At 36.0% G+C, this 12,259-nt stretch overlaps 2 protein-coding genes across 5 annotated transcripts; one reads left to right on the forward strand and one right to left on the reverse strand.

Annotated features, from left to right (window-relative positions):
• Positions 1–1,731: 1,731 nt before the first annotated feature.
• On the reverse strand, positions 1,732–5,780 carry LOC110017862. Of its 3 annotated transcripts, XR_002293295.1 has the most exons (3): positions 4,880–5,780; positions 2,195–3,377; positions 1,732–2,073 (listed from the first exon to the last, which is right to left on the reverse strand). XR_002293295.1 is itself a non-coding variant. In XM_020715004.1 (2 exons), the coding sequence occupies exons 1-2, from the start codon at positions 5,605–5,607 to the stop codon at positions 3,230–3,232; spliced, it is 876 nt and encodes a 291-aa protein (XP_020570663.1). In that variant the 5' UTR covers positions 5,608–5,780; the 3' UTR covers positions 1,732–3,229. The 3 variants fall into 3 exon arrangements, 2 of the variants coding, with proteins under 2 accessions (XP_020570663.1, XP_020570664.1); XM_020715004.1 differs by having other exon boundaries at positions 1,732–3,377; XM_020715005.1 differs by lacking the exons at positions 1,732–2,073; positions 2,195–3,377 and adding an exon at positions 3,433–3,598 and having other exon boundaries at positions 4,880–5,779.
• A 1,931-nt stretch (positions 5,781–7,711) lies between these two features.
• On the forward strand, positions 7,712–11,713 carry LOC110017950. 2 transcript variants are annotated; one of them, XR_002293310.1, is made up of 3 exons: positions 8,224–8,253; positions 11,018–11,072; positions 11,518–11,713. XR_002293310.1 is itself a non-coding variant. In XM_020715128.1 (2 exons), exon 1 carries the CDS (start codon positions 7,913–7,915, stop codon positions 8,231–8,233), a length of 321 nt encoding a protein of 106 aa, XP_020570787.1. In that variant the 5' UTR covers positions 7,712–7,912; the 3' UTR covers positions 8,234–8,253; positions 9,962–10,491. The 2 variants fall into 2 exon arrangements, 1 of the variants encoding a protein (XP_020570787.1); XM_020715128.1 differs by lacking the exons at positions 11,018–11,072; positions 11,518–11,713 and adding an exon at positions 9,962–10,491 and having other exon boundaries at positions 7,712–8,253.
• The last annotated feature ends 546 nt before the right edge of the window (positions 11,714–12,259 follow it).

Here is a 12,259-nt window from a genome sequence, read left to right on the forward strand (position 1 = left end):
ATTGAGTTTGTAAAACAAAATATCCATTTGAAATTACCTTAAACTGCAACCCGAGAAAATGAGATATGGGGCCAAGAATTTTTAAATTAAATTGACCCTGCAATTTGCATATCAGTATAGTAATAGTATTGCCGCAATTTCAAGTAATAAGTATATTGTCAACGTAGATTAATAAATAAATACAGATGTGTTTATTTATGTAAATCAGAAGAGAAGGGTCTGCAGAACTTAAGATAAATTGATGCTGACATAAAAAAGCATAGAAAGTGGAGTATCATTGTCTTGGTGACTGCTTGAGACCATAAATAGCTTTTTTAAATTTGTAGACATAGTGTGGGCAATGAGTGTCAGCAAAACTTGGAGTTTGCTTCATAGAGACAGTGTCATCAAGCTTTCCATGTAGGAAGGCATTAGAAACGTGCAATTGCTGAATTAATTATTGGTGATGAACGACGACCACAATGAGTAAACGAATGGTTTGAAACTTACCCACAGGACTGAATGTCCTGTGGTAGTCAATTTCATAATGTTGATAATATCCTTGTGCTACCAATCTGGCTTTATGGCGAGCTATGGTGCCATCAGGGTGATATTTATGTTTGTATGTTCATTTACAACCCAATATTTTGATCTGTAGGAGGTGGTACTAACTCGCATGTACCTTGTTGTTGCAAGGCGAGAAACTCATCAGAAATAGCTTTCTGCCAAAGGGAAGGATTTACAGCTTGGCTGTAATTGGTGGGCTCTCTATGAGAAGAAATGTGGTGATGTAGATCAAAAAAGAGTTTCCGTTTTAAATTTCCTGTTGGTGCACGTGTTACCATTAAGTGTTCTTTGGCAGGTGGAGGAGAGATAATTTGAGGAGAAATGGATGGTGTGGGTGTGAGAGAAGTTGGAACAGCATGCTCAGGTTGCAAGGAGAGAACTGTGGGGATGAGAGATTTTGTATGTGTCTGAGTTATGGAAGGAACGAGAGGAGCAGTGTAGTTCCGAAATTGAGATAGGAGCAGCGGCAGCTGGGGATGAAGGTATGATGGAGGTGGGAATTAGGAGAGATGGTGGAATATGTGTTGTCAAGGACGACGAAATTGAGGGTGGTTGGGATGTTAAAGTTGTTATGAAAGGAAATATAGATTCAACAAATTTGACATGTCGTAAAACAATCCATCTATTTTCCTGAATATCATAGATTCATAATATTTGTAACCTTTGTGATGCTAGTTCTAGCCTATTGAGATACATTTTAGTGCTTTGGGATAAAAATTGTGTGGAGGTCGAGGGTGTTGCCAAGGAAAACAAAGGCATCCAAAAGTTTGCAAGTAATTATATTCAGGAGATTTTTGATATAGTAGTTGAAAAGGATATTTGTTGTGTTTTATTGGAGGGAAGGCGATTTATGAAGTAAGTAGCAGCGAGCACGGCGTCCATCGAAAATTTTATGGGAAGACTGGAGGAGTTGAGCAGAGTTCTAGCAGTTTCAATGATATGGTGATGTTTCCTTTCAGCAATACCATTTTGCTCTGGTGTGTTCGGGCAACTAAATTGGTGTTGAATACCATTAGTTTGAAGATACATTGTAAGTTCATTTGATATATATTGCCCACGACCATCTGTCCTTAAATGTTTTATATTTATGTTGAAATTATTTTGTATTAATTTATGTAAGGAAATAAATTGAGCTGTAGTTTCTAATTTTATGATGTAATGGTAAACACCAACAGTAGAGTGAAAAAAGAATCAATAAAAGTGACATAATATTTATATCCTTCAACTGAAGGATGAGGAAAAGGCCCCCACGCATCCGAGAGTGTCCCTTCAAGCTTACAATAAGTACTGTTACTGTTTGAAAAGGTAGTTTTTGGCATTTATTTTGATAGCAATCAAAACATTTAAACGTAGATGCAGGAATATTGAGATGAGGATAAACATGAGATATCATAGACGGGACTTTGTTATATGGATGTCCAAGTCTTTGATGCCATGTTGTAGAGGTTGCAGTGGTTTGAAGAGCTGTGATAGACTATAACCTTGATCAGTTGGTCCAATTAGAAGAGGCTTCTTGGTGTTGTTGTCCTGGATTTGAAGCTGGTTAGCATAAAAAATGATAGTGTGGTTTTTATCCTTAGCCAATTTATTAACAAAAATTAAATTATGTGATAGTTTGGGAACTTGAAATAGTGGAGAGAAAGTTAACTTATGCTCAGGGTGGGAAGAATGACACGTAAGTTATTTCTGACATTTTTCTGTTGCCTACTATCACCTGCTTTCCTTTATATGGCTGCGATGATTCCAATTGCTCCATGTTGGGTGTAAGATGTGTCATGGCCCAATTATCCAATATCCATTCTTGCATCTGTGATGTAGCTCGTGTTGTGAGGGCAGCTAATGGTGAGTTTGAAGACGTTTTATATTCTAAGTTTGCTCTGTGTCAGCGTTGGCTGGCCGAATTCCCTTTTTGGTTGCATATCTGACATATAATGGTGTTTCTTGGCTTGACTGAGATGTTGGTGGAGTATTATTGTTGTTTTGTTCTATTATTTGTGAACGTTCTTGCATTGTTATATCCTCTTTTGTGTTTGAAACTGAGCATAGCATGTTGTGTAATTCTTGTGGTTTTATTTGCGATATTACATTCTTCACTGTGCAGCAAAGCATAGAAATCTTCTAGAGAGAGTGGTTGTAAATTTGTGCGGATAATCGTCTTGAATCTTTGATAACTTGGAGTTAGTCAACGTATAAAAAATGATTTTTGTATCCGCTTTAGAACCTGCTGTTGCAATGTTATCTACTAGATTCTTGATCATGGTTGAATATTGAGCCATTTTACTTGATCCATCATAATGTTATGGAGTTCATTCTTTACTTGAATGACTCGGGATCTATTGGATGACTGGAATCTTTTTTTCAAAGTCTGCCAAACTTTTGTTGCAGTATTCAGATGAAGAATAAGGGGAGGATTGAAGGAGAAATAACAGAAATATTGCTGCAGCCAAATTCCTGTCCACCATTTGCCACAGGAGGTACTCTTGATTTTCAAAGACTGCTCCACTGGTATATGGAACAAATCTTAGGGGACGAGACACCTTGGTGTCTAAAAAAGAATCAAACCCGTTTGTTGTAAGCAATTTTGATATTTGAATTTTCCAAACAGGGCAGTTATCTTGGGTCAAGCATGTGCAAGTCGCGTTCTTGATTTGAGACATCAAAAATTTCAAAGTAGAAGTTATACTTATCTCTTTGAATCTACTGTGAGCCATTGCAAGTTGATGACCTTCTTGAATTGATTCAGATGAGTTTGAATCCATAATGTTGTGAGGCTAGAGGGCTTTGATACTAATAAAAGAATCGCAGAACCGAGAATAGAAGAAATGAGGAGTCTGAAAAAGATAAGATGAATTATATTTTCATTTTAATCTATTTTCATGAGCATAATACACGGCTGCTTATATAAGCATAAGAATAGCATACTTGTAATGTTACATAAGGACAGTAAAGGCATTACAACACATAACATACTAATATATAATATCTTGTGCAGCGAAGACCTAATCCCATGCCGAGAGCAACAAAGCGAGATCACTTCTGGAGAGGAGAGAAGCTGAGAAGAAAAGAGCAAGCTTGACCAATAAGCGAGACAATCATCCTTCTATTACTTCTATGTTATATTTTAATGAGGTTTGGGAACAATAATGTTTGGTGAGCTCAATTTTCATGTTATCAATGTAAAAAGTAGAGAAGGGTAATTTTATCATTGCATTTCAATGTTATGCTATACTCCAAACTTTACTCCCAACCAAGAGTAAAATAAAATAATTCCACTGCATTTAATTTGTAAACAACCACATAATTCTAAATATTCAAAAAGACATTGCATTTATTTTGACAATATATTTTCAAAATTACACGACCACTAAATAAATATTTTTTTATATATTGTATAAAAAATCCATTGCATTGTCGTTTCGGATACAACCATCTTGAATGGTTATGCTTGGCGCAACATCTCTAACACATAATCTCTTACCTTGCACAAAATCTTATACAAGATTAACTGAAAAAGTGCACCAACCTCCAAAAAAAGCAAATATTATTTCTTGAATTTAGCTTGAAGATTGTTAATCGCTCGATAATCGATTTGAATTTCGACCCAGTTTGAGATCGGATCCAAATAATTGAGTCATGCTATGAGCCCAAAACTTTGAATCAATTTTTTTTCGAGTCGATTTCGAGCCATACAAGGATCGGTCAAACTGCTCGAGATCGGTTTGAAGTAATTTTTTTTCTAAACCCTAAAATATATAAATACGCTAAATAAAATTGAATGTAACAAGCCCCCAACCAATTTGAGCTGGAACAAATCCAAACAACTCAATTTGAGCCAACTAAATTTGATTTTAAGCAAGAGCGAGCCCATTTCGAGCTGTAACAGATCCAAATAACTCAATTTGAGCCAGCTCGATTATATTTCGAGCTGGATCGAGCTCGATTTAATTTCAAGCCGAACTGGATCGAAATAAAATAAAACGAGTCACAAACCTATTTCGAGCTGCACTCAATCAGTTGAGTTGATTTCGAGCCAGACCATAGCTCAACTCCTAATGGGATCGCTCCCTATTATAAGGCACCACTCAATAAATTAAAATACAAGATAGGAAAAGGAAATTGTTTGCAAAATATGCAACTTGCAATGTTTATTCAAATTAAAATTACAAATTTGTCATTTTGAGTGTTGGTATTTGTAGAATCTGACAAGTTTATATTTCCAAAAGTTAAAGAATCTAAAAAACAATGTTGCAACACTGCACACATTTCAGCCTATACTCGATAATGATAAGCCTGAAGAAAAACTAAAGAAAGTTGAATGGAAAAGATGGATCACCTGAGGCGCCTCTTCTTGCGTAGAACAAGCTCGGTATCGAGGCCAAATCCATCGATCTTACGAACGCGGACGAGATCAGACTCCACAAAGAGCACAGTGACGCCCTCGATAGCGTACAGGTCGTTAGCAGAGTAGCGATCAGCGCGTCGGGTGAGAGCGACGTGGAGAACGCAAACGCCACCAGGTCGAAGAGTTCGCTCGATCTCCCCCACAAAGCGGTCCGGGTAAAGCGCATGATCAAAAACATTCGAAAACTCGAAATCGAACGAATGATCTTCGAATGGCTGGGAATGGAAGTCTCCCTGAACAACCAGTGGCGGCGATGCCACCAGATCCATCCCGATCGAATCAGCGACCCCAATCGTACGCAGCGCCGCGACCTCCTGGCCGATCCGTGCCCCGATGCAGAGCGCGCGCGAGGTGTTTGATAGAAATGCCCGTTCCTGAAGCTTGACGAAGAAGCGGGAGAAAACGGCGATCTTACGGTTCCAGTCGCGGGTGGCCCAGAGGTGTCTGAGGCGAGGGTTGAGAGTCTTGTTGAGCTGTAGGTTTAGGTAATCGTCGTAGGAGCGGAAGCCGGGGCGTATCTGGAGGATGGAGGAGGGAGATAGCTGGCGGGTGAGAGTGGGGTGGAGTGTTGGGCGGGATAACAGAGGAAGGAGGAGGAGGAGGAGAGAGAGTGGTAGAATGAAGAGGAAGGGCTTAACGAGGGGCTTCGTTGCGGACATAGGGGAGACTGGGGGTTGAAGAAGGGAGGAGGAAGGCGATCTTGGTACAAAAGGGGTTGGAAAAAGCTTCGGTGGCTTTTTCGGTCGGCGCCACCTTCCCGTTTGCGAGGCCCGTGAGGACTGCCTGTCTGTCACGCACTAGGTGCGAGGTGCTCGCGGCAATATTTAAGTTTTGGGCTCTCCCACACCACTAAAAATTCTTTTGCGATATGATCCAGTGTAAAATCAATCATGAGGGCGTCATGTGATTTGATAAAGGAGAATATCTCACGGACAAAAAGTCTCATGTAGGTTTGTAGAGCCGAAAAATAATATTTAAATCATGGGCTGCCCACCACCCTTAAGAGCTCTTTTGGGAGGTGACATATCGTTTGTAATCCTCTGAATTTTATTTTATTATTTTTTTTTAAGTATCAGACATTTAAATTATTCAATATAATCTCTTAACCACTCAAAACATTACATATTTATATTTCAAAAATTCAATTTTTTTTACTTTAAACCTTCAGGTTCTAAAAGAGGGTGATTGTAATGAAAAAATTGACTATATGTTATTTTTCATATTTTCACTTAAATATTAAAATTCATTTTAAAACCCTAGCCTATTGATTTCTCAATATTTTAATCATGACAAGTATAAATATATCAGTTTAGTAGTTCAAAAAAATCATCTCGGTGATATAAACAATGAAAATATACAAAAAAATCTAACAAAAAAAAAAGTATACATTTAGATATTTTACAGGAATGCATTTCAGCATAAATAACTGATTAATTCAAAACTTGGTACAAATGGAGATCATCTAAATGATTATTTCACATAACCTGACAGAATCTTTCAACTCTCATCCCCTCATCTTAAGCATTATATGGTATCCCACTTCAGCAAAAATTAAATTGACATCAAGGATCTATATAAGAAAAGCAAAGATCATCTCTCACCCTCCAAAATGAAACTTAAAAAAGGCAAATGCTTCTTGGGAGATTGTGTTTAAAAAGAGAATTGTGTTAATAGTAATTGAAAATAAGTGGGGGACAATCAATTCTCTATCAGCCTTATGTAATAATAATAATAAATAAAAGTTAAAAAGAGAAGAAAATGAAGTTTGCAAAATTTTAATATTTTTTTTATGATATAATTGTAATTGCTCGAAAAAATGGGGACAATTGATACTCTATCAACAAATTTTTATCGTTCGGCATAAATAGTGAGATATGACATGAATCTAGAGGTAACTTTTTTTAACAAGAAATATTTAAACATTGATAAAAAATTATTCATAACTCATTTTTCAACAAGCTTACAGTCAAAATGACTAGCTTGATGAGATAGACCTACTAGTACCAAAATCAGTCAAATTCGAGCCATATTAATTTTAGAGCAAGCAATAAAACCACTTCTAAAAGCTTTCTAACCACGTTTGAAAGGCTAAATGAATGTCAAATCTGGTAAGCTTATGATTGAATCGAGCGACTCAACAAGATAAATATAATGAGTCAAATATTGCTTAATTCTAGCATTATTAAGACTGTCAAATGTCCATTAAACGTTGTCTGACAAAAAAAAAAAAAAAAAACTCTCTAGACTGTCCCTTCTTATGAGGGGAGATGAGCTTAAGAGTTGAAGAAGTGCTTGAAGCTTTGAGGAGCAAATGACCAGCATCACTATCGCTGATCTGACGTCGACCACTACTGACCTCCACCGACCACTGTCGATCGTCGTCGACCACCACTGCCCTCTATCGAACACCGCTGACCGCTATTAATTCTCGCTAACCAGTGTCAACCACCATCAACCGAACGTCGTCAATCGCTATCAGTCGTCGCCCGTTTCTAGCAAAAAATTCACCAGCACGTCAACGTTGTAACTTCAAAAACCTAATAACTTTTTCCTGTCTGTGAGACAATTGATCTCTGTAATCAAAATTTTTTCTGTTTACGAGTTTTTCACATAAAATTTTTCATAACTCTACTAATTATATTTCTTTATCCGTCCTGAATTTTCGAGCAACATTAATAACATCATTCATTCCTCTACTAGTATAAATTTTTCCTACCACCAAGCAAGTATTATTTTATAATTTATCACCAGACCACTTATATCTTTCATGCCTCCCACCTAAGTCAAAATAGATCTCCACCTCATTGGACAACGCCATGAGACTCTGACTCCGAATAAAAACTTCACCTTGAAGCCCCCTCCTCCATTTTCTCCACCGAGCCCGAAGCACGAGGGAGCTACCATCATCTCCTTAGCCTCTCTCCCTCGCTCTCCCTCTCTCCACCCGTCCTCATTCTCTTCTCCATGGATGACTTGAGGTCGAGATCCTACGCCGACAGCCGGGTGCAGATTGAGCCGTATGGCAAGAGGGGGCCGTCCTACGACCTGAGGAGCTACAGCACGTCGGACGCCTCTTCCTACTCCCAGAAGGAGGCCAAGTTGACCAAGGGTAAGAGCTTTTCTGCTCTCAAGAGCAGTTGGTTGAACGATCCTGAGGTCCAGAGGAAGAAGAGAGTTGCGGGTTACAAGGTCTATTCGGTCGAGGGAAAGGTCAAGGGTTCGTTCAGGAAGAGCTTTAGGTGGATCAAGAATCGATATGCGGATGTCGTTTATGGATGGTGGTGATCGATGACCTATCTCTAATGGTAAGATTCCTTTCGAAACCTAGTCGCAGCTTATGGATTTTGATATATATTTTTTATTATTTCCGGCCGATTGTTTTGTCGAGATGCTTGGAGTTTATATGATCTGGTTCTGAGCTGTGAGATTGACTGGATGCTTATTTGACTGTCGTTTGGCTCATTGTTACTTGTTTCGCTTACGGGGGCGGATCTTATGATTTATGGACGCGTGGTGATGATTAGGGTTTTGGTAGTTTTTCTTGTAAATTCCTTTGATATGACAAAGTACTTCTTATATGTTTTCAATTCAGATTGAAGTGTTTATATGCTCGAAGAAAAACTAAAAACTTAGCAATATGAGAAGAAGAATCAATGGATTTATTTGAACCGAGGAGATTTAGAAAGTTGTCATGCGAATGGTGATCATAGAGTTCTTGCAGAGATGGAATTTTGCAAGATTGGAAATTTTTTCTGGCTCTCCAGTCTGAAAAAGTGGCGGATTTTTGTCCGTGTTTGGTGGCATATTATTAATAGGATTTAGCCATAGATTTAACTTAAATCCACCAAACACGAATAAAATAAAATAAAATAAAATAACTTAAAATTAAATACAACGCTCCTCTAAATCCAAATTTCTCATCTTTTGTCTTTCTCTTTCTGTGTTCTGTCATCTTTACCATTCAAACTCGAATTGAGTAAATCCAATTGCAAGTCGGATTTATTCCGCCGCTATTGATGAGGTATTCTGTTGCAACGTGATTTGATAAATCAGGATTTATCGGATTTGATAAATTCTATTTAACGAAAATTTAAACTACAGCCAAACACCGCCTTTGGGTGGCAGATAGCTAAAAGCAAAAATGGCTGTTTGTTGCGATGAACTCCAACAGGATGTGATAAATGGTGTAAATCCGGATTGAAACGGGGTTTGATAGCATACTATTAATAGGATTTAGCCATGGATATAGCTTAAATCAAGTCAAACACAAAAAAAAAAAAAAAAAATCAATGCTTAGTTAAATCGATTTTTTTTTGCATTCCGTCTCTTTGACGATGTAAAATCGGATTTACTAAATTGGTTTGCGAGGTGGATTTATTCCATCGCCACTCACGAGCTCCATCTCCGCTGCACGTTGGATTTGATAAATTTGGATTATCTGATTTACTGAATTTGATAAAATCCCGTTTAACATGCATCTACGCTGCGACCAAACACCTATTAAATTTATAGAAGATTAAAACCTGAAAATTTTTTAGCTATTTGTTTCACGATTTAAGATTTGTGTGAAGATAAATCCTTGATTAAGTTAAATCTTATGAATTGTGAAATTTAACTATTCCTTGGTTTAACACATAAGTGGGCTAAAATGGGATTTATCAAAGCAATAAGATTTAAAAGTCCCCAAAAACTTATTTGGCACCATTTAAGCTAAATTCTACGGAAACTTCGCTAAAAATAGAATATCAATACAACCCCTAAACTTCTTTAATCATACGGAACACCTGTCATACAATTCTTTTGTAGGATAATCTTGTCAAAAAAACTCCTAAAAATATATACATGTTAATGCATGCGCCAATGTTTGTATTTCTGTGGCAGCTTATGCTGAAACTAAAATGCACATAAAATGAAGAGAGCTTACATCAGGAAAAAAAATCATATATCAAGTTATGAAATGCTCTAAATGATGATGGTGCTGATTTTAAGACTTTGTTTTTTCTATGTTTGCAGTATCGAACCATAGTCGGTAAATTTATGAGATAATATTCTCCGTCGGCCTGAACAAAAGCTTGACTTTTGCTGCTTCTTTTAACTTGTTATCAGGCTCATCATGGGTTCTATCATGCGAAGTCATGCCAGTATAGTTGGTTTCTCTGCCTAAGTAGTTTTTCATGTCAATTTGCTTGGTGTATGTTATCTTTTTGTTGCACTCTAAGTCTTATTGTACTCATATTTCGCTTATTGTTTGATTGGATAATCTCATCTTAAAGTGATTCAAGCTGGATTAACATTAACTAGTGAGATTTTGTTTCTGTTTTACAAATTTACATTTGCTAGGTTCCAAAAAAAAAAGTTGGATTTATAGGCCATGGTTATATGTATTGGTATGATCTCTAATGTTAGGGGAATGATCCATCCGAGGCCTACGATAATTATACTACAAGTTCTAAACTTTTCCTATCTTCACTTCCCATAAAAAAGCATTTAATTGTGTTGCATTTCATTCTCTCACTTACCAAGGCATTTTTTTTTTGGTAAACTTACTTTTTTTGTTTACATGGTTGCTATGTTTGACGGAAACTTTGTCGAAAAACTTGACATAAATTCTTCAAAGGCACAATGGAGAAAAATGATTCATGTAGCAGACCCTACTTAATGGGACAAAAACTTTTTGTTGTTGCTGCTGCTATGTTTGAATATAATGTTTATCATTAGTTCGAAATTGAACTTGATTTTAGTGGTTGTTGTCATCAAATTATTATTTGTTGACATGTTTCATTTGATATTATTGGTAATTGAACATGTTTGATGTGATATCACTTTGAGTTCTCTATTACATGCACCTAAATCCTTAACATCACACCAAACATACAACTAAGATTACCTTTCTAATGTGAAATACACTTTTTCATGCATATGTTATGATATGAATTGGAATACAAAGTGTTATATAAGTAAATATCAAAGTTTATTCGTTTGATATGTAAATGCATTATGTATATAAATCCTCCTATATTTAAATATATATTCTGTGGGTGATTTTAATATTCTTAATTTGTGGTATAGAAACTGCCAGGAAAAGCATGTTTTTCAATATAATTGAAGAAACTTAAACTGCACGGTAAGCTATCCTTACTTGGATGATGTCAAAAATGTCATACATTTCTATTTTTATTTCAATATACCGTCTATTATCTTTTCTTTTTATAAATCTATCTGTTATTTTAGAATTGGAACAGCTACATACAAACCACTTAATTCCTGTATATTTACATATGCACCTAAGCTTCAATTTTTCATTACATGCCACCTTACCTATGCATCAAATATGATATATTTGTTATGATATGAAAGGTTTTGGTGTTATAAATGTATAAAAAAGAGAGTAAAGTTTGGTGTTATATATGTAAATTTATAGGAATTGGGTGATATATATGTAAATACCTTGTTATAATTATAAAAAAAATTGTATCATTTTCTCACAGCATCTTCTATCTGTTGATTTTATTGCACTTTGTATTACACTTCTAAAGCTCACTAAGTTGCCAACTGTTTAATAATGGCAGGATGCCCCCTGCAACTTCTTGTATCCTTGGAAGAAAGGTTCATCCTGCAAATGAAATATCATATTTTGATTTTATTAGGATATTTTGTGTGTTTGTGTATATATATTACCAAAGAATGATTTTAAGAATGTGTTATGGTTTGATTACCGTTGTGATTCTGGTTTACTACTTGTAATTTACTTGATACTTACTGTCCTATCTTTGAGTTATTTGAAATATGGAAGATTTACATGCATGTCGCACAATTCCTGTGTATTTACACATTTAACACCTAAACTTTCATATTTACATTAATATCACTTTACTGATACATCAAACGGTGGAAATTTGTACATACATAGCACCCAATTCTTATGTGTTTACGTGTCTCACACTTGAGCTTTCATATTTACGTACATAGCACTTTGGTGTTTTAAACGTATGCATGAAAAGGTGTATTAAAAAGATTTGGATGTTGTGCGTGTAAATATGAAAGCTTTGGTGTGAGATATGTAAATATATAAGAATTGTGTGCTGTAAATGTAAATGACCCGAAAAATTAATGATAGTGATATTTATTTATTTTTGATGTGATAAGAAATTTAAATATCAAAATTTAAGTGCTAGATATGTAAATTCATAAAAATTGGGTGACATGCAGGTAAATCCTCCTAGAAATAACTTCATATGATGAGTTCAGGCGGTTTTAATGGTGGATTAGCTGTTGTTTGGTTCATGGTAGAGCTAAGCTTATTTGATTTTA

Source organism: Phalaenopsis equestris, unplaced genomic scaffold, assembly GCF_001263595.1.
Source record: "Phalaenopsis equestris unplaced genomic scaffold, ASM126359v1 Scaffold000002, whole genome shotgun sequence".
NCBI lineage: Eukaryota > Viridiplantae > Streptophyta > Magnoliopsida > Asparagales > Orchidaceae > Phalaenopsis > Phalaenopsis equestris.

What these genes read in the sequence shown, in the direction of transcription:
- LOC110017862 (XM_020715004.1), bottom strand. Translation starts at nt 5,607, where the DNA reads ATGTCCGCAACGAAGCCCCTCGTTAAGCCCTTCCTCTTCATTCTACCA. An exon ending in CGCAAGAAGAGGCGCCTCAG is followed by an intron (nt 3,378 to 4,879) that starts GTGATCCATCTT and finishes TATCTTTTTCAG; the next exon opens with ACTCCTCATTTCTTCTATTC.
- LOC110017950 (XM_020715128.1), top strand. Translation starts at nt 7,913, where the DNA reads ATGGATGACTTGAGGTCGAGATCCTACGCCGACAGCCGGGTGCAGATT.